General features: G+C 39.6%; 1 protein-coding gene across 1 annotated transcript in view; it reads right to left on the bottom strand.

The window, feature by feature from the left end:
- Positions 1-27,217, bottom strand: part of LONP2 (lon peptidase 2, peroxisomal) — a 154,699-nt gene that overhangs the window by 30,220 nt on the left and 97,262 nt on the right. Inside the window, exons 9-11 of the mRNA XM_075537182.1 lie at positions 22,108-22,258; positions 20,201-20,327; positions 11,338-11,471 (exon numbers count right to left, since the gene is read on the bottom strand). Coding sequence (XP_075393297.1) covers positions 11,338-11,471; positions 20,201-20,327; positions 22,108-22,258 — 412 coding nt within the window. The remainder of the gene's footprint in view (positions 1-11,337; positions 11,472-20,200; positions 20,328-22,107; positions 22,259-27,217) is intronic.

Here is a 27,217-nt window from a genome sequence, read left to right as displayed (position 1 = left end):
GACATTAGAAAGAAAAGTGAAGTAAGAGGAGTACTAGATGAAAAAGAAGTAGTCAAACCTTACATGATTTGCATTTGTACTGCTGAAATGTTTATGTAGAAAATCCACAGGAATCTACAGATATTAGAATTCATCAGTTTGGTACATTTGTGAGATATGTTTTCAATATACTAGTAACAAAAAATAAATTTAAAATAATAATTTACAATAATAAATAGATATAAACAAATAAGTCTACACTAAAAAATCATAAAATATTTTACTTATAAGTACATAAATGAATTGTAGATTGTGTTATAATTTGTAAGATATGATATCAAATTGTCAATACTCCCCAAAGTGATTTAAAGAGTCAAGACAATCACAATAAAAATACCAGGGGGCATCAGGCCTCTACTCAAGTACTCCCTCACTGCAAGAACACTTTGTTCTATTAACCTGGCATTTCATGATGCTGACCTTCCCAACACGATCACTGAAGACAAGGCAGGTACATAAGCTAATGTAGTGAAGAAAACTGATCGTGCCCAGCTCTTAAAGGCTTGAAGACAAACAAGTGGCTATCAAGCTGAGGTGCAACAAAGCCCACATGGAAGAAGCACACCAGCCTATGTGATCATGAGTTGTCTGTCAATAGGATCAGGTATCGGGCATCAAAGACCCCAAACAAAAAATCATATCATTGTGAATGAGGGAAGTACAGAGTGGAAACCAAGAGTCCATCTGTAGGCAACTGGACATCCCCTTACAGATGGCACCCGGGGAGGAGATGACCAGCCAGGGTGCAGTATAGCAAACTTTCCTCTCGTTCTTTAATGCTTCCTCCCTGCAACTATCATGACCCCAATTCTACCTTACATATCTGGCTAGACCAGAGCATGTACACTGGGTACAGACAAGAGCTGGAAACACAGGGAATCCAGGAAAGATAACTTCTCCGGATCAATATTGAGAGTAGCCATACTAGGAGAAGAAGGGAAAGGTGGAGGGAGACAAGGGGACCGATCACAATGTTCTACCTATAACGTCCTCCCAGGGGGAAGGACAACAGAAAAGTGGGTGAAGGGAGACATCGGTCAGTTTAAGACATGAAAAAAAAAATCTATAAATTATCAAGGGTTCAAGAGGGAGGGAGGGAGTAAGGGTGGGGAAAAATGAGTTGATACCAAGGGCCCAAGAGGAAAGAAAGTGTTTTTAAAATGATGATGGCAACAAATGTACAAATTGGCTAGACACAATGGATGGATGTGTGGATTTTGATAAGAGGTGTACGAGTCCCCCAAAACATTAAAAGAAATACCAGGAGGCTTTACTTAATTGGGAGCCTTGGTGGTACAATGGCTAAGCTCTGAGCTGTTAACTTAAAGGTCAGCAGTTCAAGCCCATTCCGCGGCTCCATGGGAGAAAGAGCTGATGATCTGCTTTTGTAAACACCAAGGCCAAGAAAACCCTGTAGCGTCATTCTAGTGTCACATGGGGTGCTATGAGTTGAAGTCTGACTCGAAGACACAGGTTCATGAGTACTTGAACAAATGGACGTCTGCCCAGCCCTTTACAGAGAAAGTTCTTGGTATGCAAAATTGAATACATGCACCATCTGTGTCCTTGGGCCAAAGACAGGCACAAATGTAAAACAGGGCTTTGGCCATGTGTTTTTAATCACCAGAGAGGAAAACCAGAAATCAGAAAGGAAAAAGGCAATTAAGAATCTAAAACATCATCTCAAATACAATTTTCTAAGTGTGTTAGCTACACTCACTTCACTCTTTTTACAGAGAAGAGAGCAAAAGGGCAGGTTCAGTTATTTAAAGTCACAGCACAAAGAGTGCTGTGAGAATAAATTGGGTAAATTAAGAAGCATCAAGATGAAAACTTTTTATATTTAGAGGGGGAGGGGGTTAGGAGGAAAACTGCCTCCCAGTTCCCCACAGTCGCTGTGATTTCCATTCTTGATCGGCTGTTAATTGCTTAGGATATTAAAAAAAAAATCAGACTCCTGAAAATGGTTTTCTGCATATGTTTGTCTCTATATTCTTCTTCAAACACGACTTAAATAATAGTTTAAAATGTTTTAAAAGTATAAACACACACAGAAGAATGAAAAGACAAAGCAGAAGAGATTAGGCATATTCTGGAAGATTGATAGTGGAGGAATCAATGAGTTCTCAAATTTGAGCCACAGAGAGCTGCAGAGATTCAGGAGTCTGAGGTACCCATAAAAATACTGGTGAGACCAAGCCTCGAGCACGACATTCCTGCTCGGAGTAGTTAATGCACAGAGACGACCGTAGGGCCAGCCCCACCACAAGACGCAATGTAACTCCTCACTGCCCCAAAGAGCTATGGGGACAGTACTGGAGACACAGTGTAGGAATTATGCCCGGTCTGACCCCTACCCCCACAGGGGTGAAATACGAAGGGAGCGGCAACAGAGCTGCAAGGGAAGAAAAACAATGAAACCCGGAGGAATCCCAAAAATAGACTTTGGAATCGGTGGGCAGGGATTGGCACTTCACCAGACCCAATTGGAAAATGTTTCATAAGGGTCAGTAGACAGACCTGGAACTATTTAAAGGCAGGCTATACAATCCCAAGGAGAAAACACGGCGGATGGCTCCATAGGAGAGGAGGAGGTGAGGGAAAGGGGAGTGGGGTGAGAAGGAGTCAATACACCCAGGGGCAAGGGAACAACAAGAAATCTAAAATTCATGGCAAGGAGGGCACAGAATGCCTGGCGGGGTTTGATCAAGTGCAATGTGGCTGAGAGGAATTACTGATTGCCAAATGAAGGTCAAAAATGATAGTAGGGCAGGGGGAACATAAAAGAAATAGAGGAAAGAACTAGGTGGCAAAATACATTTATAGAGGTATAAATATAGGCATGTACATATGTAAACATATTCATATATATAAAATGATAGGGATATAGGTCTATGTACACGCTTGAATGTTAAGTATTAAGGTAACAGACGGACATTAAGTCTCTACTCGAGTACTCCCTCAACTCAAGAACATTTTGTTCTGCTAAGCTGGCATTCTGTGATGCTCACCTTTCTGACACGATTGCTGAAATCAAAATGGGTACATAAGCAAAGGTGGTGAAGAAAGCTGATGGTGTCCGGCTATTAAAAGATATAGCGTCTGGGGTCTTAAAGGCTGAAGTGAAACAATCGGCCACCTAGAAAGAAAGCAATCAAGCCCACATGGAAAAAGAACACCAGCCTATGTGATCATAAGGTGTCATGGGATCAGGTATCAGGAGACCCAAAATTAAAAATTATATCGATGCAAACGATGGGGATTGGAGTGGAGACCCAAAGCCCATCTGTAGATAATTGAACATTACCTCATAGAAGGGTCACAAGGAAGGAATGAGTCAGCCAGGGTGCGGTATATCACCAATGAAACACACAAGATTCCTCTAGTTCCTTAACACTTCCCCCACCCAACTCCCACTATCATGACCCCAGTTCTACCATACAAACCAGGCTAGACTGGAGCATGTACACTAGTACAGATAAGAGCTCTCGACACACGGAATCCAGAAAGATAAATCCCTCAAGGACAGTAATGGGAGTAGCGATACCATGAGGATAGAGGGAAGTTGAGGGTAAAAGGGGGACAAACGGGGAACTGATCCCAATGATCAGCATGTAATACTACCCCTTCCCCCTCGGGGGACAAACAGCAGAAATGTGGGAGAAGGGAGACAGCAGTCAGTGTAAGATATGAAAATAATACTAATTTATAATTTATCAAGGGTTCATGAGGGTAGAAGGGTGGGAGAGGGAGGGAAAAAAAGAGGAGCTGATACCAAGGGCTCAAGTAGCAAGAAAATGTTTTGAAAATGATGATGGCAACATATGTGCAAATGTGCTTGATACAATTGATGTATGGGTTGTTGTGTAAGAGGCCCCAATAAAATGATTTATTTTAAAAAAAGTATTGGTGAGAGGTGTGACGAAAAACACGTCAAGGCTATGTAAGAAATAATTATAGTTCATAGTCTCTACCACTATTGCTAATACAGTAATAAGTGCTATTGTTGTGTGCTGTCTAGCTCAACTCAGAGGCTCCATAGGAAAGAGTAGAACTACCCAAGAGGGATTCCCAGGCTAATGGATAGATCTTTTCTGCCAGAAAGCACAGCTGGTGGATTTGAATTGCTAACTTTACAGTTAGTAACTGAGAGCCTAGGTATTGTGCTACCAGACTCACTCAACTCACTGCCACCGAGTCAACGCCAACTCTTAATGACCTTAGAGAATAGGGTAGAACTGCCCCTGTGAGTTTTCAAGACTAACTTTTTATGGAAGTAGAAAGTCCCATCTTTCTCTGGTGGAGCAGCTGATAGTTTCAGATCATAGTGCCAGGCGTAACCATGCCACCACTAGTGCTCCTATTGTGCCACCGGAGTTCCTTAATAAAGGAACTAAAACAAAAACAAATCCACTGCTACTAGGTTGACTTCAACTCATATGAACCCTGTTTGAGAGAGGAGAATCGTCCCACAGGGTTTTCAAGGCTATACATCTTTCATTGGAGCAGACTCACAGTTTTCTCCCTTAGGGTGGTTGGTGGGCTTACACCAGTCACCTTTTGGTTTGCGATTGGGCCACCAGGGCTCCCACTAGTTAACTACCTGATTCTAATTCAAGAAGAGATGTGAAGTTTACTCTCTAGAGAAAATCAACCAGGGAGGTTTTATATTTAGGATCCCTATGCAAAACACAAAGCTCCAAGAATTCATGAAATACCAATTGGAATGATTCAACAAACATTGGAGGCAGTGCTAGGCCAAGAACTCTGAAGATAACTACTTTGCCAACTAAGGGGAAGAGATTCGCATTTGGACCTATTCCAAGGAAAGCGATTCAACAGAGTGTGGAAATTATCAAACAGTCTTCACTAGCACATGCAAGTAAAATTGTCCTGAAGAAAACTAAAAAATGCTTGCAGCAAAAATTGACCTGGAGCTGTGAGAAATCGAAGTCCAACACAGTACAGACTCAGAGCAAGGGCTATCACACTGATATTAGGTGAACCTTGACCCAAAGAAGAGAATCTAAGTATGTATTTACCTTGCATTCGCTGACTAAACAAAATCAAACAACTACGTGGATCACAGCAAATTATGGACAACATTCAGAAGAATGGGAATTTCAGAACACTTAATTGTATTCATATGGAATGGAGCCAGAGGCAGCTGCTCAAACGCAAGGTTCCGAATGCTTGAGAACGAAGGCAGGTGTGCACCAGGTTTGTAGCCTTGCACTGTGCGCCTTCCATCTGTCTGTCTGATGAGCCAGATTAACAGCCTTTGATATGCAGATGATACAACTCTGCTTACTGAAAGCAAAGAGGATGTGAATCAACTATTGATTTGAACATAACACAGTCTTCTGTAAGGCTCACACCTCCACAAAAAGAAAACAAAAATCCTCACAACTGAATCAATAAGCAATATTATGATACACGAAGAAAATAATTAAATTGTCAGGATTTAATTTTTACTTGATTCTACAGTCAACATTTAAGACAGCAGCAGTTAAACCATCAAATGAAATACAGCATTGGGAAATCTGGGGGGAAAACCCATGGTGTTTCCAATCATCTCTTATGCACAGGAAAGATGGAAAAAGGGAAAATAAGACTGAAAAAAAATCCCTGATGACTCTGAATTATGGTGTTGGCAAAGATTATTAAATATACTATGGGCTGCCAGAAGAACAAACTGTCTTGGAGGAAGTGTAGCCGGACTTCGCTGTGAAGAGAGCGTGGTGAGACCGTCTCAATGCAATTTGGCTATGGCATCATGAGGAGCCTCTCGCTGAGAGAGAAAGCGTGCTTGCTGAAATAGGAAAAAGAGAGGAAGATCCTCAAGGGCATGTTCCACACAGTGGCTGAAAAAATGCAAACACCAGATTTTGAGGATGGACAGGACCGGGCAGTGTTTGTTCGGCTGCACACAGGGTAGCTGTGAGCCAGGACCAGGGGCACAGCACGACACCTGCAGGACAGTGGGAGCAGGGCTGAAGCACCCTACTCACTCACAGGAGTGTCATGTGAAAGTCTACTCTGCTGCTAAGCTGTGCTTGTTAGTCTTTCTGCCCTATCCTTCTCCCTTCGGCTCTAACATTCCTATTTATTTATTTATTGTTGATTTTATTGTGAATTGGATGAAGGCTGCGATAGTTTATTGTGCTAGCCTGGCCGATAAACACAAGTAGGATTAGCTGAAGGGCAGAGGGATAAATGGCTCGGTGAGCCTCGCCTTGGTTGTTCTGTGCCTCAGTTTAAAGGGGTACACTACCTGTGGGATGCCTAGCCTATGGGCTGTGTCACTGTAAGTTGAGTCCCTTTAAGCCCACACGATTGGAATGTTCATCTCTGGAGCTGGGGACTGACAGTTGATGACAGTTGGAACCTGCCTTGCTGTTTGCTGCCTGGGTATATATAGCCCAGTTCTCTCTACAGAAGGGGTCTGGCAACTGGCGGCCCTCAAGCCTTAAAGGACTGCTAGTGTCTCACTGCTTTATAATTTAACCGCTAATTTCTTGTAGTATCTATCTGTATATACTTTTATGGTTCATTTCTTGTATTATATATCTATCTTTATAAATATATTTATATATAATTACTAGCAATCTGGTTTGTCTCTCTAGAGAACCCTGTCCAACACAAAGGCTTATAGATAAGTTTATCATTTAACAATTTGTGCATTTTTTCCGTGTCATTGATTGCAGCGCCCACAATGTAACATCACTTATTCCTTTGTTTCTCGTTTCCATGCCTCATACATTCCTAAACCCTTTGATCTTGTTCCTCAGGGAAATGCTGGCTTTTTTATCTCAAATGATTGTGTCTTAAGAAGTTTGCCTACTCCCTAATGTTGTCTATTATTTGGCTGAACAGTGAGCCAGTGGGTGGTTTCAGTTCCAGACCTGAAGGGTGACAAAGGGAGGGCTATAATTTATCTGACAAACAAGCTCGTCGCTTTTTATGATTTGGGGATTTGTTCCGCATTTTCTACCATTCTATCCAGGGTTTTAATGCGATCCCTCTCAGAGCAGTTGGTAGCGGTATCCAGATACTACTGAAGCTCTTCTGGTTTCCAGATCTTGGAGACTAGCATTTGCATGATCTATTCATCCACTGGGCTAATTTTTCCATTGTCTTCAATTTCTTCATGCTTTTCTCCAGACAGGGAGAAACCACCTGTGATGGCCATGATAGGTTTTAAAATCCCAGTTGTTACACACCAAAATAGGAAGCAGAATACTGTCTCTCTAGACAACACTTTGCCCTTTGAGCTTGGTATCTTACTCCTCTGAGGCCGTGATCCTGAGCCCCCAGGCCCTGGAAACAAACCCTTAGAGTGTTTGGCTAGGTCTAAGTATTATTCATAGCTTTCCCTGCTACTGCTCTTTCTAAATGTATTGTGTGTAGCAAGGGAACTGGGTCAGATTCTTGTATCGATTCTATCAAGTCTACCACAAATCATGGTTCAGTTACTCAACTCTCTCTGGGGAGAGCTATGGGAATGATCACACAGCCAATCAATCGTTTTACTACCAACACGATTTTCAATGCCCTATTCTAGTCATGTTCCCTAAAGCAAGTAGTTTAAAAAAAAAGTCAGCAAGTAGTTTTCTTCTCTATTTATAGATGTTACATTTAATCTTCCAGGATTAGCATCTGCACAGCTTTGTTTTCCTAAGTTCTATTGACATGGTTCATATACCACATAACCCAGTGTTTTAAATATATTAAAAAGGGGAGTGCAGGCACCACCAAGATCACTTTTAGAATATTTTATTCTCATTCTTATTAGTTCCCAATTTCCTTCTAACCTTCCCTGCCATAACCTAAGAAATTATTAATCTAGTTACTGTCTCTGGATTTACCTATCTTGGGTTTCATTAAAAATAAAAAGCAAAAAGCAACATTAAAAACTCCATTAAAACAAACAAAACAAAAACACTCCGGTCTTGGGTTTTATTATTCTTGGATGAAACAGGTTAGTTTGCTTCTTTCCTGTGGACTTAGCGGACACTTCACTTAGATGGTTGCTTGTTTTAAGACAAGCCGTGACGATCACAGGGGTTATGACGTCTGACAGCCTGGCTCCATCTGCGTTCTTCCCCACACTCTGTGACAGCACCGTGTCTTCAGTGATCTCTGGTGAGGGCAGATGTTGAGCAGGGCCACATCAAAAGAGCTAATTGAGAACCCGGGCTCATGGTTAAGTGTGAGTTCAACTCTGGCCCACTTTAGAGACATTGGTATCATTTGCAGAATATTGTAAACAGTCCCCATGAGGCACATGGCACTTACATTAATAGGCTCATTCATTTAGCCAATGATATATAGAATTTAAAGTATTCTTGAGAAAATGAAAGTACACATGTACACAGATTTTTAGGCTAGATTACATGGATTGTTGATGTATAAAAAATTTTAGTGACTGAACACTATTTCCATGTATAATGAGTGCTGGAGATAGGGAAAAAGTTTCAATAACACTTATTTGTTCACTAAGGCAAAACTGTGTCTGCTGGATTAAGGCATTTTATTAAAAAGTATAGCGAGAGCATGAATATAGCAAACATGGTAGTCTCACGTTATTGGTCACCCTCAAAGCACAGAGATTTGAACCAAAGTCCAATAACTTCTAACTTCATAACTTCCGGGTAGTTGTCATCTGCTTCTTCTCACACTAGGACATTTCAACATTAAATTCAAAGGAGAATCTCAGTTCCTATAATCTCCAACAGGTAAAGTTTAAGGGAAAGTGCAGTTCACTTAGCAGAGTTTCCAAACTGAAGCCTCCTGGTGTGGTCTATGAAGGATGCTATGTGCTGTAAATGGGCAAAATTGAAAACCCTGGTTGTCTGTAACATGAAGGCCAGGTCACTAAGAGCTGAACAGAATTTAAGTCAAAAGTGCCTGATTAGGAATACGGGACACATTCTTCCACTAGGGGTAACATTACAAGCTTTAAGAGATTTTCCAAATGGCAAGTTGCCCCTACTGGTTTAACAACAACGAGGGAGATCACTTTCTCTGAGATAGACAAGACTCCTCCTGCTCATTTCTGGACTTGAATTTCTATTAAGTTCACTGAGCACTCTCTCTCTTTTTAAATCATTTCACTGAGCACTCTTTCGTCCCCCCCCCTAAGCATTCTTGGAAGGCGTGTATGTATTGATTTGTGGTGAAGGTGGAACAATCCTACCCTGTTTCCCCGAAAATAAGACAGTGTCTTATATTAATTTTTGCTCCCAAAGATGTGCTAGGTCTTATTTTCAGGGGATGTCTTACTTTTCCATGAAGAAGAATATGGTACATATTTATTGTTGAACAACAACAAAAAAGGAAATTTATTACCTGTACATGGTACAGTAGTAGTTGTCATCATAAACCAGCAAAACCAGACAAACTGTGAATCCTACAGTATCAAGAATTTCTTGTTACTCCTGCCCCGCCCATACTCTGTCAGGGCAGAGCGAGCAGCAGGCGGCAGCGGGGGCTCTCTGATTAAAAGAGACCTTGCACTTCCTGTCTGCTCCGCACAGCAGTGCCCGCCGCTACGGTCCAGAGTTATGGTAGCTTCGGGGGGCTTTATTATTGGGGAGGACTTATTTTTGGGGGATACCTTATATTTCAGCGAGAGGCAAAACTGTAAGTAGGTCTTATTTTGGGGGGATGTCTTACTTTTGGGGGAACAGTGTACATATAGCAAGAACTGATTTGTCTTATCCCTTTCACAACATGAAAACTGACCCCAGCTGAGGTGAGGCCTCCTCTGATCAAGTAGTGTTTAAGATGTACAAACACAGGAATAATACACGGATCATAAGCATACCATCTTGACAATCTTTGCCCTTTTGTGATGGACTAACTTCACTCAGCACAACAGCTTCCAGGTCTATCCGTGTCATGATGTGCTTTGTGGCGTCAGTGCTGTTTTCAGAGAACGATGCGTAATATCCCATGTGGTCCCATACCAGAGCTTCTTTAGCCATTCTTCTATTCATGGGCGTTTGCGCTGTCTCCAGACTCCTGCTATTGCAGACTGTGCTTCAGTAAACACGGGAAAGCATGCACGCTTGGGTGGTGTTTCTTACCCACAAAGGCATTGCATATACCCACAAAGGCATTGCATATACCCACAAAGGGATTGCATATACCCACAAAGGGATTGCATATACCCACAAAGGGATTGCATATACCCACAAAGGGATTGCATATACCCACAAAGGGATTGCATATACCCACAAAGGGATTGCATATACCCACAAAGGGATTGCATATACCCACAAAGGGATTGCATATACCCACAAAGGGATTGCATATACCCACAAAGGGATTGCATATACCCACAAAGGGATTGCATATACCCACAAAGGGATTGCATATACCCACAAAGGCATTGCATATACCCACAAAGGCATTGCATATACCCACAAAGGGATTGCTGGGTTGTATGGGATTCTATTCCCAGTTGTTTTAGGCAGTGCCATATTGTTTTCCACAATGGTTTACAAAACCAACAGCAGTGTATAAGAGTTCCCATTTCTCTGCAACCTCTCCAGCATTTGTCGTTTTCTATTTTGTTTTGTTTTTAAACTTGGGCTATCGTTGTTGTTGCAAGGTGGTATCTCATCGTTGTTTTGAGTTACATCTCCCGGATGGTTAATAATTGTGAGCATTTTTTCATGTATTTGTTATCGGCAAACTTTTTATTGCATGAACTAATCCTTATTGTACTGGTTGCCAAATGAAATGTCCACGTTTGATAATTTTAGTGAGAGAACTGTTTCCATGACCCTTCCTATCTCCACCTCCAAGATTATGTATTTTTGAGAATATAATATAAACTACATGTATGGAAAAATGTGTGGAAAAAACACATGAAGCTATTCCAAAGAGTAAAGATCTGCCTTTTTAATACCTGGACAGCTTGGATTTCCTAAAGCTAGAATGATTTTCTGTGATACAAGGCATGAGTGAAAAACAACATTTACCTGAGTCAGAAAGAAATAGAACATCAAAACCCACACATAAAGCATTTCAGTGTTACAAATCTGGGGAAAACTACTCTATTCTTAATGTTATAATACTGATTATAATTTCAGTTAAAACTATTATTTGTAAAAGAGAACCCTTTTTATAAAATACATCCAACGTTAAATTATTAATTAGTAGATGCGTCTATTCGTGGAGTGGTACCTTTGTTCCACGGACTACCCAGCACCATCCTTTCATACCTACGTTTACTTTGCCATTTACTTCTAGCCACCAGACCTTAGCACACCGGTCAAGTTCACAGACCTTCTCCTTCGCTCACATCAGCACGGTCCAACTTGGCTTCCTTATGCTGCCCTTCGGCCACCTTCACAGCAACAGCTCGGCAAATGGCTCCAAGCTTCCTGTCCAGAGAACGAACTCCTGCTTCTCTGGTATATCTGTCATCAAAGAGAAAAAAATTAATTATTTTAGCTAAACACGGTCTGGTTGATATTTGTGCTGGAGTTCATAATATTTCCTATCATTTGATCCAACTTTGGTGGTGTACCAGTGACTCTGGGGCTGGAGCTAAGCCCCTGGTACTTTGAGTGTCAGAAGGGTGAGCCGCAGTAGAGAATTCCAAGGGAGCTTCCAGATAAAGACAGACTAGGACAAAGGAAGAGGTGTTCTAACTCTGAAACAAAAAACCCTAAACAAACAAATACTGCTCAACGAAAACCTTATCAATAACACAGTAAACCTATGGCTGATAACGTGCTGGAAGTTGAGTGCCTAAGGTTGGAAGAGCTGCCTTCTCAACGCAGACTAAACTTTTAATGACATGGGCAGTGAAAAACTTTGAAGAAAGACCTTCAGTTACCGATATTGTACAACTCAAAATAAGAAGAATCAGCTGTAAATATCCAAATAGTAGAATGTATTATGAACCTAGGAAATTAGAAATCATAAAACATGAAATAGAGCACATAAAGACTGATATTCTAGGCATTAGTTAACTGAAGTATATTAGCCATTTTTGAATCAGACCATATTATGGTCTACTATGGCAGGAATGATAAATTCAAAATGAATGAAGTTGCCATTTTATTAAAAACAATATTTCAAGGTCTATCCTGAAGTCAAGCAGGCATACCAGGCAGAATAGTTAATAATTATTACTCAAATTTATGAATCAACCACTAAGCAAAACTGAAGAAATTGAAGATTTCTAACATCTGCCTACCACTCACTGTCAGTTTATCACACTGTTGTGGCTTCAAGCTGCTGTGATGCTGGGATTTAAAATACCAGCAAGGTCATCCATAGTGGATAGATAACGGCAGAGGTTCCAGATAAAGGCAGATTAGAAAGAAGGAAAATGTCATCCAAGTCTGAAAATAGCCACTGAGAAATTTATGAATTACAATGGGAAATTGTTTTACCATTTCAACATACTTATTCAATTTGTATAATAAGCAAATTATTCGAGAAGCCGGACTAGGTGAAGAGGAACATTTGGATTGGAGGAAAACTCAATAATGTATAATACACAGATGACACAATCTTGCTTGGTGAAACTGAGGAGGACTTGAAGCCCTTACTATGAAGATCAAAGTCTATGACCTTCCTCATGTATTTCACCTCCACATAAAGAAAATAAAAATCCTCATGACTACATCATTTAAAGATGGAAGTTATCAAGGCTTTAATTTCAGTTGTATCTACAACCAGTGCCCTAGGAAGCAGTAGTCAGGAGATCAAAAGGCATAGTGCTTTGGAAAAATCTGCCACAAAGACTTTAGACTGTTAAAGGGCAGAGCAGTCACTTGGAGGACGGAGGTGAGCACGACTCAAGCTATGGTATCTTCAATCACCTCACAAGCTTGAAATAGCTGGACAATGAATAAGGAAGACTGAAGAAGTTGATGACTTTAGATTATGGTGTTGTAGAAGAATATTGAACATGACACGGGTTTCCAGAAAAGCAAATATATCGTGGAGGAAGTAGAGCCAGAATGTTCCTTAGAAGTGATAACAGCAAAACTTTGCTACCCATACTTTGTTATCATGTTATCAAGAGGGACTAGTTCCTGGATACCAACTTGATAGCATGCAACAACACTTTTGTGAAGAGAAATCTCCCAACAACTAAAATTGCGTACTTATATATTATTTCTTAAACATTCAGATGCGTTTTCAGCCCTAACATTTTCCTCTATACAGATTATAATGAACTACTGCTGTATAGTTAACCATTACTCCACAAGAGTACAAAAGTTACTAAGAATGCTACATAATTTATAATTCTTTAAAATGTCTAGTAAAATGGTTGAAAAAAAAAACCAAAAACCATGTCCAGCAAAGATGGTTACCTAGAAAGATAATGCTAAACAAGCCTTCTTTTCTGAAGATGGGAAAATAGGTAAGAAAAGAAAACTGGAGCACTGATTCTCTGATGAAAAAAAGCTACCGTATATACTCGAATAAAAGCCGACCTGAGTATAAGCCTAGATACCTAATTATTACCCGGGAAACCAGAAAAACTGATTGACTCGAGTATAAGCCTAGGGTGGAAAATGCAGAAGCTATTGGTGAGATTCAATAATCAAAACAAATGAAAATAAAATTACTAAAAATTGAGACATCAGTGGGGTAATGTATTTACATATTTATTTTAAATAAAAAATATAAAGAAAAGGACAAGTCATTTAACATTGGTAAACCAGCACAGTAAGTGGAAAATGGGTTCCACAAAAACAATAAGGTATCAACAAAGATACCTTAAGAGTACTATTCCCTGAGCTCAATCAGCAACCAAGCTAAAATGTAAAGAGTTAAAATCCTTCAAAACTAGATTCCTCATCATCAGCCATACCCCAATGCAGAGCTTCAGCTGGTGTGAGGTCATCATAGACGCTGTCCTCACTGAGATTGCCATCATCACCATCACTGCTGTCATTTTCATACAAAGCACAGCCTTCACTGCCATCCATGGCATTACTAAGACTACATTTCTGGAAGGCATGTCGCACCATGTCTTCTGGAATGTCTTCCCCATGCATCTCGAACCCACTTTGCTATTAAGTCTATGTCAGGCTTCATGAGATTTCCTCCTTTTGTTAGTCGGGCTTGACCAGATGACATCCATTCATGCCACATCCTTCACACACGGTCTTTAAAAGGCTTATTCAAAGATACATCCAGAGGCTGCAGTACAGATGTAAGCCCACCTGGAATAATGGCTAAAAAGTAACTTTATTAGATTTTGCCAATTTTTTTCATGTCATTGGATAGGTGGGCTCTGAACATATCCCAAACAAGTAACGATGGTTTTTTCTTTAAGCCTGCTCCTGGTCATCGGTTCCAAATTTCTTCCAGCCATTTTTTTGTTCCGTCTTCATCCATCCAGCCTTTAACATGTGCACACACAGTAATTCTTGGTGGGAAATTGATCTTTTTAGGCAAGGTCTTTCTTTTAAAAATAATGACAGGACAAAGCTTAGTTCCATTAGCCAAACATGATAGAACAACTGTAAAGTGTTTTTTTCATTTCCCATGGTTTTGAGAAAAATGTTTTTTCCTCCTAAACTTGCCACAATTCTGTTGCTTGGAATATCAAAAGTCATGGCAGTTTCATCCATATTCCCAATATCTGCAGGTCATAATTATAAATCCTTCTTTGTTTTATAATAAATGACTGGAATGACAATTTTTTCTTTAAGGTTTTGTAGCAATGTCTGGGAAATCTTTGTTCTTTGTCTCAAACATAGTAGGCCAAACCTATTCATGAAGCGGGTACACCATCCTGCTTAAGCAGCAAATTTTTCAATGCCTGGTGCTTTATATTTGTCATCCTTAGCCATTTGTAGAGCATGTATGTGGATTCCCATGCGTGTTACGCAGTAACCATTTTGATGACACTCTATAACCCATTTATGCAATTCACTCTCTAGAGCCCCCTAAAAAGATGTTAAACCACGATGAGCTTTTTTAGCTTTTGGAGTCTGTTCCAAGTCAGCCTTCATTTTCCACCACTCCCTCACTTGCTTTTCATCAACACAGAATTCCCTACTTGCAATACTGTTATTGCTCTCTTGACACAACCTTCATTTTGAAACCAGCCTCAAATGACTGGCATTTTTCTTTTGGTTCAAGAGTATCCATTTCTAATAGGATAAAAAACAAGACTTTGAAAAAGAACTTTCATGGTAATGCTCCCCAACTGCCCCCCCCCACATGGGAAGAGGCAGGGGAGTCCGGATGTGAATTAACAAAGACCAGAGGGGAGAGACGGAGTGCAACCACAGACACATTCTTACCAGTTCAGCTGCCAGTGTAAGTGAATCACTACGGGTGCTTCTGCGAATTGGAGCCGTCCACATCATAGGACAGCTCTGATTGGTTAGATGTGAGTAAGCAAACATTCAAAGCCCTGCAGTGTCAGCGGGGCTTTGAATGAACAGCAGAGAAATGACAATAACCCGCGAGATAACAGGTGCTTGTCCCGTTACCTCGGGGGCGGGCCCAGAGAGATGTTGCACCTCGCTGGGGTACCACTGATCTATGTATAAGCTGAACCCCAGTTTTTCAGCAATTTTTTGTGAAAAACTCAGCTTATACACGAGTATATACGGTATTTCTGGCAGTAGCCACCTAGTAAACCATAAAACAAGAAAAGAAACTCCCAAATCAGATACAGATGAACTATTCTATGAATAAATTTTAGTTTAAAAGAAAAAAATTCATTTTATTTTTCTTGTTGAGAATATACACAGCAGAACATACCCCAATTCAGCTGTTTTCCATTCACAATTCAAAGATCTGATTACATTTTTGAGTTATATAATCATTCTCACTGTCGTTTTCTGAGTTGGTTCTTCTCCTCCATTAATATAAACTCTATTCTTCTGAGTTGCTACTGTCAATTTGATCTCATATAGAAAGGTGTTAAAAAAAAGGACAACGCTCAGGCAGACATTCTTTACTCATTAGGGTAAATTATTGTGTGGTTTGAAGAAGACGTCAGGGGATAGTTCTGGTTTAAGGTTTAAAGATTATCTTAGGGCGGTAGTTTCAGGGCTTCATTCTGAGTCCATGGCTTCAAAAAGTCTGTAATCCATAAGAATTAGAAATTTTGACCTGCATGTTCTCCCTTTTAATTAGGATTCTTCTATAGAATCATTGATCAGAATGTTCAGTAATATTAGCCAGGGACTATACAGTTCTCTTTTCTAGCAAAGAAGACAATTGTTCATGAAAGCATTTAACCACACAAAGATTGGACAGGCGTTTGACAATAGGAATTGTGGCTCCAAGGGCGATAAATGTTATGAGAAGGAAACAATCCCAGCATGGGGAAAATAAATGATTAACACACTTGACTGTAATGTAAAGTTTGGTGATTTAAGTCTACCCAGAGGTACCTTGGAAGAAAGGAATGGCCATCAACTTCAGAAAATCAACCGTTGAAAACTCTGTGGAGCACAGATCTGCTCAGGTACACCTGAGGTTGCTGTGAATAGTCAACTGGAATTGTTTTTTTGTTTTGTTTTCTAAGTGGGGGAAATGTCAATCAGGGGAAGCAATTTGAGAAAACACTTGGTGGGATAGGGGTTGGGGCAGGGATGGGGGAGAAGAGCATGTTTGCACGGATGAAGGTCATCATAAGACAAGAATATTGTCCTTTATTAAACACCACTAGGCATCCTACACTCTTCTTTCCACTGATTTTAGTTCACTTATTGTTCCCATGTGCCTGGGTTGGTCCACCCCCCACCCCCACCCCCACTTCCCCTTCTCCAGCATCCTCTGGGAACCATTGGTCCCATGCTTTTCATTCCCAAATTATTTATCCTGCCAATCTTACCTAGACAGACATGCAGATACATTACTAAATGGAAAAAACAGATAAAGCTAAATAAAACAACAAAGTAAGTCATTTGGCCTCATCTCTAGTACTCCTTCAACACAAGAACACTTAGTTTTAACAAGCCAGCATTCTGTGATGCTCACCTTCCTGACATGATCACTGAAGACAAAAAGGGTTCATAAGCAAATGTGGTGAAGATAGCTGATGGTGTATGCCTGGCTATCAAAAGATAAAGCATCTGGGTCTTAAAGGCTTGAAGGTAAAAAAGCGGCCATCTAGGTGAGAAACAACAAAGTCCACATGGAAAAAACACACCAGCCTGTGTGATCATGAGGTGCTGAAGGGATCGGTTATCAGGCATCAAAGGACAAAAAAAATCATATCACTGTGTGCTCACCTCCCCGATAGGATCGCTGAAGACAAATGGGTGCATAAACAAAAGTGGCAAAGAAAGCTGATGGTGCCCGGCTATCAAAAGATATAGCGTCTGGGGTCTTAAAGGCTTGAATATAAACAAGTAGCCATCTAGCTCAGAAGCAACAAAGCCCACATGGAAGAAGCACACCAGCCTGTGCGATCATAAGGTGTCAAAGGGATGAGGTATCAGGCATCATCAGAACAAAAATCATATCATTGTGAATGAGGGGGGGTGTGCAGAGTGGAGACCGAAAGCCTATCTATAGGCATTGGACATCCCCTAAAAGAAGGGTCGTGGGGAGGAAACGAGCCAGTGCAGTGCAACAATGAAACATACAACTTTCCCTCTAGTTCTTAAATGCTTCCTCCCACCACCACTACCACGATCCCAATTCTATCTTACAAATCTGGCTAGACCAGAGGGTGTACACTGGTACAGATAGGAAATGGAAACACAGGGAATCCAGGGCAGATGATCCTTTCAGGACCAGTGGTGAGAGTGGCGATATAGGGAAAGGGGGAACTGATTACAAGGATCTACATATAACCTCTTCCCTGGGGACAGACAACAGAAAAGTGGGTCAAGGGAGACGTTGGACAGTGTAAGATATCACAAAATAATAATTTATAAATTATCAAGGGATCATGAAGGAGGGGGACCTGGGAGGGAGGGGAAAAATGAGGAGCTGATGCCAGGGGCTTAGGTGGAGAGCAAATGTTTTGAGAATGATGAGGGCAATGAATGTACACATGTGCTTTACACAATTGATGTATGTATAAATTGTGATAAGAGTTGTATGAGCCCCTAATAAAGTTATTTTTTTTAAAAGAAAGCTAATGGTGCCTGGCTATCAAAAGATATAGCATCTTATCTGGGGTCTTAAAGGCTTGAAGATAAACAAGCGGCCGTCTAGCTCAGAAGCAACAAAGCCCACATGGAAGAAACACACCAGCCTGTGTGATCATGAGGTGTCAAAGGGATCAGGTATCAGGCATCTAAGACCCAGAATAAAATCATACCCAAGGTAAATGGGGCGGGGGGGGCACTGGTGGAGACCCAACACCCATCTGTAGACAATTGGACATCCCTCACAGAGGGGTCACATGGAAGAGAAGAGCCAGTCAAGGTGCAGTATAGCACTGATGAAACACACAAATTTCCTCTAGTTCTTTGGTGCCTCCTTCACTTCACTATCATGACCTCAATTCTACCTTACAAATCGGATTAGACCAGGACATGCACACTGCAACAGACAAGAGCCCGCCACACAGGGAATCCAGGATAGATAAACCCCTGAGGGCCAACAATGAGAGTGGAGATACCAGCAGGATTAGGGGAGGGTGGGGGGAGGAGGGGGAAATTGATCACGAGGATCAACATAGAACCCCTTCCCTTGAGGATGAATAACGGAAAAGTGCATGAGGGGCGACAGAGGATGATGCAAGATATGGAAAAAGTAATCTATAATTTATCAAGGGTTGGTGAGGGAGGGTGGGTGGGGGAGGGCAGGTGAAGAAATGGGGAGCAGTTATCAGGGGCTCAAGTGGGAAGAGAAAGCTTTGAATATGATGATGGCGGCATAGGTACAAATGTGCTTGACACACTGGAGGAATGTAGGGATTGTGATAAGAGCTGTAAGAGCCCACAATAAAAATATGGGGAAAAAGATAAGAATATTGGACCAATTGAATGTGACATTCAAAACCACAGCACTAAAAACAGGCACATCAAAGCTACTGATTAGATAGTATATCATGCTTTAAGTCAGGTGTCTTACATGTAAAACAGGTTATTTGGGATATAAAGACATGTCATTTCTCACATGTATAAAAAGAAGGCTGGCTTAAACCAAAAGTCAATCTGATTAATAAAAGTTCAAAAGCTAGAGAGGCCACATTTTTGGGGAAAAGTAGTTATTAGAAAAGAGCTGCATCAGGAGTGGTTTGGCAGTCTGACACAATCTGCCAGGTGATGCAATGACTCTGCAGTACTGAGCCAGGAAAATGATCACGAGGCTCTGGTAGATTTAGACACTCAACCGAGCACACTTTCTATTTAAACAAGCAATCTATAAATCAGAGTAAGCAATACTGTACTCAGACAATTCATACACTGCCTGCCACAGGGTTAAGCACTTGGTAGCAAACCTGGAAAGCGCCTCCTGTGGTGTTCCAGTGTTAATTCCAAAGACCCACATTTTAAAGATGTAAACTATCTCTTGGTCACAAAGAGGAAAACAGAAAATCTGAATAACCTAAAACAGGTGTCTCAGAGTAGCATCTTAGATCTTAGAGAACTCAACAACTTCCCATATCCTCCCTCGTCCTCATCAGTTCTCTAAGCTTCCAATCCTTTGGGCTGTTAATTTCCCAATTCTAGTTCAACAAAGGTTCTTAGCTATGAAGATCTTATAAATGTTTCCTTCATGCGTGCACACAATGCACAGCCCTGGATGAACCAATAACTTTGGAAATAGTTGCTGGAAATCTGTTGGAGGGAAACAAATAGATGCTTTAGGTTGCTTGAAAATAATCTTTTCAAAAAAAAAAATAAAAAAATAAAATAAAAAAGAAAATAATCTTTTCGTTCGTTTGTTTGAGCACATTTAAAAAAATCATTTTATTGGGGCTCATACAACTCATCACAATCCATACTTACATCAATTGTGTAAAGCACATTTGTACATTCGTTACCCATATCATTCTCAAAACATTTGCTCTCCACTTAAGCCCCTGGCATAAGCTCCTCATTTTTCCCCTCCCTCCCCGTTCCCCCTCCTTCATGAACCCTTGATAATTTATAAATTATTATTTTGTCAATATCTTACACTGTCCGACGTCTCCCTATAATCTTTTTTTAAATTATTCAAACCTAAATGAAGTCTCAAATGGCTGATTCACCTGGTAATGATGTCAAGAGTAGTGACCTGAGGTATTTGAATCTGCAGCGGTGTCAGTCCATGTTGTTCCAGTTGCTTTGGGATCAAGTGTCGGTGGGCAATCTCGATTTTCTCCTCTTGTGTATACCCTACGAAAGAAAGTGATCTTGTTTTGTAATTATTCACTTGGCTTCCACAGTGCCACACCTTTTTAATGAATCAAATGTAGATTCAATGACTCTGAAGGAAGAATGAATTCAAGCATTACTTCAAGATTATTATTAGAACAGAGAAAGCTAGCCTCAAATTTTAGTCATTGTTAAAATTTCCAGCTGTTTTACAAAACAACCAAGAACAGTGTTTGAAAGTCTTTTGTCTAAATGATAAATATCTCAAAGAGAAGAGATCTCCTTATTTAAAATGCTCTGATATTTTATGCTCAATAGAAAATAAGTACTTCCCTTTCCTTTAGTATAAATTAATACATGCATTAAAAAATGTACTAAGGGGGCAGGGGGAAGATTACACTTAAATAAACTGTGAGCTCCTAGAGTATGACTCCACGAGAACAATTTCTAAAACTATCACCATAATTTTTAACAACTGAAAACAAACACTTAGATGACCCTATGTTTATTCCCTTAATTAGAATTATTTTCTTTAATAACCTCAAAAAAGGTACAGATTTACCAGCTTTACATACTGTAAGGCAAAATTCCTTTGAATTCCTTATAATGAGTAAAAATGAAAACATTTGAACTGACAGGGCGTTGGTTGGATCGGAGGAGGAGGTAAAAAAATGCCCAGACAAGAAGAGGAGGTGCCCATACCTGCAAAGAAGATGGTGTCATTTCTCCACCACTGTAGCAGCTGTCCTTTCACGTAAGTGTATTGTTTCTACCTTAATTTGGAGTTTCCAGGCAACTGGGTCTAATGACTTATTTCCGTTTTGTAAAACAAAAAGCAGGTTTTTTCCTCAACCATATTTTAAAACTAAATATAGAAACATGTAGGGCTCAAAGATAATTAAGAAACCAACCCTGTTATCATTGACTTAATAGTAAAAAAGTCTGATTAATATGAGAAATATACTTAGATTCTACTTAGAATCTAAACATTGAGATTTCGTCTTACTTTCATTTTAGAAAATTCACTGATGCTTGATCTCTTCTAGAAAAAAAATATTTCTAAGCAATTAGAATAGTGTGACTCAAAAAAAAAAAAAGAATCGTGTGACTCAGTCATAGTAACTAAGCAACTTTACACACTCCAGCTAAGGGGGAGACCATGGCTTTAAAAAGTGTGTAACTAGTTGACAGAACCAATTGAAAGAAACTTTAAAAGTACCATGCACTTTCATATAGAGAGGTGAGATTTAATAAGGAGAAAGTTCAGTTGGCTCATTAGGAACTATTTCTAAATGAGAATAAATGACTTATAAAACTGTCCCAGGGGAAAAAGAAAAACTTTCCCAGGTAGAAAGTAGAACTTTCACAATCTGATAAACTAGAAGCTAAATTGACTATGTGAAAATTCTACCTTTGATTTTGATATTGACTTGGATGAAATAAATTAATTTTCAATGAAAAATTACAAATTGCTCCAAAGAGAAATGTCTAAATATTAGTGTTAAACTAAATGTTTTATAAAATGTACACTTTCTAATACCTGTCATGGTTCACAAAAAAAATAAATAAGGTTTCCTCTTTCAAACTTGGATTCTATATAAAAATGGTTGTAAAAATCAGACTCAGAAAAAAATTCAGACAGATCTTTGGAAGATTATGTTACACAAAATATTACAGTGTATATTCTATTAAAAACCTGGCAAATAAAATTCTTTACTCAAAACTCCAGGGCATTACCAATTTCAAAAGATTATGCTCTGAAAGACAAGGAATGCAAAATTATGATTTATGAATCAAATACCTGGAACTTGAATGATCTCCATTCTGTCTAACAAGGCAGGTGGAATAGTAGCAGTAGTGTTGGCAGTAGCTATAAAAAGAACTTGGGAAAGGTCAAAGGCCACATTCAGATAATGATCTGTGAAGTTATGGTTTTGTTCGGGATCCAATACCTAGGAGAGAACAGTAAACATTTAAATAATAAATTTAGTAGCTACTATAACTGATAGCACTATAAAGTAAATCGTACACAAAGCATGACTGAAGCCACTATCTCTGCTTAATGTAGTTAGTTTGGGAAACCAAGAAAACAATAAAACCCAGCGCATCCTTTTTTTGCATGCTCCATATTCTAAATACTTGTTTCTTAATTAAAAATGTTCCTATCAAAATTTAGAACACACAAAAATGTACAAAGATGCTTTTAGAGTCAACTGTTATAAAGTAAAAAACTAGGACAAAAGTTTTCACGGGGAAATAAGCAATAGGCTGGAGGACAGGGAGCTGTTAACTTGGGGGGCGGGAAAGCATAGGCCACAAGAGGGAGAAGAGAAACAAAAAGGCAGAGTAGGGAAAGCAACTGGGGGTCTGATATATAGTTGAAGTTGGGGAACACAAAACTGATGATCTAAAAATTTAACGCCCACCTGCTGGACAATACAAAATATTTATCACAAAGCAACAAAAGCAAACAAAGTACCCCTTCATGTTCTTCTCAAACCTATCAGTGACTCGTTAAGTGCCTATTATGTTAACAGTCCTGTAGAAGCAACTTCCATCTTGGTAATACCTTCTGAATGATTGTGGGAATTTAACATACATTTGTATGCTAAAATTTTTAAATAGGTCAAATTAAAAAATATTTCTCCTCAAATATTATTATAAAGCCCAGGACAAATTCTTTAACTTAAAAGAGAATTCCAATCTAGAAAAAATTACTATCCTACTAAATTCTGACAATAGCATAAGGAAAAATCACTTAAAAATACCTTAAAGTAACATTTTTTTGTTTTAATGAGCAAAATGTAAACATTTCTTTAGAATATTCCAAATTGATAAGTTAGATAACATTAAACTACTCAGCAAATGTGTGTTAAAGAGACTATCTCGTAACGCTTACAGTCTGACTCTCACTATTAGGAGTATGTCTGGATCTTGAAAGCTTACAGGCCGTCAACCACTATACAACCACTGCTCTCTAGTCCTGTGAACAAAAGAGAAACGAAGAAACCCAAGAATCAGAGAAGAACCGTACGACAGGCCTGACCAACTCCATAAACCCTGAAACCTCCTCTACCACGAAGCTAGAACTAGATGATGCCTGGCTATCAGTATCATTCAGATCAGGGTCACACTAGATGGATCCTGATAAAATAGGGGGAAATGCACAACAGGACATCAAAATCTTAAAGAATCCAGAATTGCAGAAGCTATTGGAGATAGAGGAGATCCTGAGACTATGGATCTAAATTAGTCAAACTATCCTTTGAAGTCACCTTTAAACTGTTAAATGAAACTTTAGTGCACAGAGTAAAGACAGTCAACCTTGAGCATTATGTTCTTTTAAAAGAATTTTTTTCTTCTTTTATAATAATAGAAGACCAAATGGTCTTGAAAGCATAGCTGAGAAGGGTGGTGGGGTGGTGGTACATGGAGTTATGGTCGCACGAGTGAAACAACTAGACTGGAAATAGCAATCATGATAATACAGTGCACAGAATGTAACCAATGCCACGGATAATTATGTTCAGAAATTGATAAGGGAGTGGGTTTTGCTGTGTATATTTTTGTCAAAAGTAACATAAAATATGAATTAAAAACGGCATTGAATTTCCAAGGTGCATTACTCAGATGAAGCATTAAGACAAAATGATGACACTATGACGGGGAAAAATATGCTAAAAACTTTTTAGCCATCAAATCTCTACTTCTTACCCAACTTCAGTCAGAGCTTCCATGGTCCAATTTCAGGATCTGCTTTCAAGAATACATTCGGCTATTTTTTCTCCCTTCTCCACAGTTAAAGTCTTTCTACATCAATCTCAGGTCTGTAATTCCAACCCATGCAGAGCGTCTGGGGTAGACAGGGCTATGATACGGTGCTTAGTTCCCAGAAAGTAATAGTAGTGGGATAAATTGTGGAGAGGAGTGTATTCTGAGACCCTGTCAGTAATTTTTGACAACAGGATTTCACTCCTTATAAATGACTAGGTAACCAAACAATATCCTTCTTAAAATAAGAGAGATACAAAATAAGAAACCTAGGTGAAGCTGTGCATACAAAATAGCTGTCAGCTTAAAATCTGACAGGAGAATTTTGAAGGAGGTGAATACAAAGAAAAATAATTCATGTTGTGAGAAGGTTCCGCAAAATATATCCATGAAAATGGTGGAGGATACAGTGGGCTAAATTATGAAAGCCTCTAAAACCAAATTCACTGCTATTGAGACAATGACGCTCATGACCATAGTCAAAGGGAAGATGAAGGTCAATTGGAGCAACACAGTCCACAATCTACCAATGTTCTACATCCTATTTTAGTGACTCGTTACTGGGTCCTAAAAGTTTCTGAGCAGTCAGGTAAGGTACTTTCTCCATCCTGAGGAAGGAGTGATGAAGACTAAAGACAAATGGGAAAAATTAGTTTAATGGACTAATGGATTCCATGATCCTAAGACCAGAAGAATTAGGTCATAATTTCTGACAAAAGGATTTCACTCACTACAAATAACTAGGTAATCAATCAATACCCTTCTTTCAATTAGAAAGATGTAAAGTAATAAGGACTAGGTGACCCTGTGCATACAAAATAGTTGTCAGTAGTTTTGTAGAGGGAGAAAAAGAAAAACAGCGTTATTCTAAGGCTCTAAATAAAATATACCCATGAACCACAACTAATTGCCCTGAAAGGGATCTTATTAGAAGGTCCTAGATGGAGTACAGAGAAATGACGTGGGGCAACCTCAAAATTATAAGAGACCAGCTTTGCTAGTTGGACAGATAGTGGGGCCTTCGAGACTATGGCCCTTAGTCACCACCTTTCATAGCTCAATTGTCAGCCAAACAAACCAGGTCTACAATGGAGATTATAACACGAGAAGTTATGAGCCACCTTGGAATAAACAAATCACTCGAGTTCAAAAGAGCAACATTTACTCAAGGACAAAGTTCAGTTAGGTTAGGAAAGTAGGAGAACTAGAAACAGGAAGGAAACCCAGGGAGAAAGTGAAACAGGTGATGATGCTACACTAGGAAGACTGCTGTCACTGGGATGAAACAAAATATATATGAATTATGCACTGGAAGACGGATCTGCTCTGTCAACGCCCACCTAATTCACGTTAAAAGTTAAAAAGACTGCAATATAAAAGAGAACATCATGGTCAAGATAAAGAGGACTACCATACCTTTGTTCAAATGGTGAATACATTATGTTTTCTGCAAACACGCAATCCTATTGCATGTTAGTTTCATGTGCGCATTAAGTGCATGGTATGTGTGTATGCATGATAAGCATATTGGATAATATGTATTTATGTGTGATTTATATAGGCACAATATATACAAAAAACTTGGTCTATTTTTGAAACGATTTATCTCTTAAATAAATTTTTAAAGGATTCTTTCCTATACTTTAATACAATTCAGAAACTAAAAGTGGAATCACATTGGCAAAAATAAAATATGCAAGCACAGGCTATTCATTGTGCAAAAAGAAACTGACTCAATTAATGAGGGATCATCCATTCAATGTTGGACAATATGGTGTGGGGGCCACATCTGATTGGTTGGGTTCCCGAGGATGACTGTCACAAGGCAGGGTCAGACATGCCTCCATTCTATTCTGCTAACAACTATTTTAAAAAAATTATATCATTTTATTAGGGGTTCATAAAACACTTATGACAGTCCATACATGCATCAATTGTGTAAAGCACATTTGTACATTCAGTGTCATCATCATTCTCAAAACATCTGCTCTTTACCTAAGCCCCTGGCATCAGCTCCTCATTTTTCCCTCCCCCGCCCTCATGAACCCTTGATAATTTATAAATTATTATTTTGTCATATCTTGCCCTGTCTAATGTCCCCCTTCACCCACTTTTCTGTTGTCCATGCCCCAGGGATACCAACTAATTTTACTATGGCATTCAATTCCTCATGCCCTGCTTCTTAGGCTGGGTTAAACAGTTCACTGCAGTGAACACACAGAACACACAATGTGCTAATCAAGTTCTGATTTTGGTCTTTGTTACACTGAGTTGTCATCCATGTCAAAGCACACAATACTTCATTTTCAGCAAGCAAAGTTGTGTCATCTGCATATTGCAGGTTGTAAATAAATTTTTTCCAATCTTGATGCCATTCTTCTTTATAAAGTCTGTTTTCTGATGATTTGCTAAGCATACAGATTGAACAAGAATAATGAGAAGATACAACCTTGTAGTACACTTTTCCTGATTTTAAACCTTACTGGCTGTCTAATTATGTAAGTAATTTTGTTAATTGAAGGGCAGAGAGATAAATGGCTCGGCAAGCCTCACCTTTCTTGTCTCTTGCTCTTTGATCATCGGACCAGTGTGCGGCTGCCTTGCTTGTTCTGTGGCTCAATTTGAAAGCTACACTACCTGTGGGACACCTAACCCATGGACTGTGTCACTGTAATTTGAGATTCCTCAAGGGACTTCTCTGCAGTGTAATCCCGAGTGTGGCTCAGGGTTCCCGCTTCTGACAGTTCACATCTACCCCGAGGCACACTCGCGATTACTGCCAGGGAGGTTGAACCACGCAGTAACCCCCTGTTCCACTCACACAAGTACCTCTTGATCAATGTACAAACTCCACACGAGCACAATGACGTGCTCGGAAATTTCTATTCTTCTCAAGGTGATCCATAGTTTGTTGTGATACACACAATCAAATGACTTTGGTGTAGTCAATAAAACAGAAATAAACATCTTCCTGGAATTCTCTGCTTTTAGCCAAGATTCGGCTTTTGTCAGCAATACGTTCCTTATCCTACATCCTCTTTGAATCTGGCCTGAACTGGCAGCGCCCTGTCAATAGACCGCTACAAGCACTGTTGGTTGAGTTTTAAAAAATTTTTTACTGGCATGTGATAATATTCTAT

This window comes from Tenrec ecaudatus, chromosome 18, assembly GCF_050624435.1.
Source record: "Tenrec ecaudatus isolate mTenEca1 chromosome 18, mTenEca1.hap1, whole genome shotgun sequence".
NCBI classification, from domain to species: Eukaryota; Metazoa; Chordata; class Mammalia; order Afrosoricida; family Tenrecidae; genus Tenrec; species Tenrec ecaudatus.
Note: the sequence above shows the minus strand (reverse complement) of the source record. Positions and strands in the feature narration are given on the sequence as shown.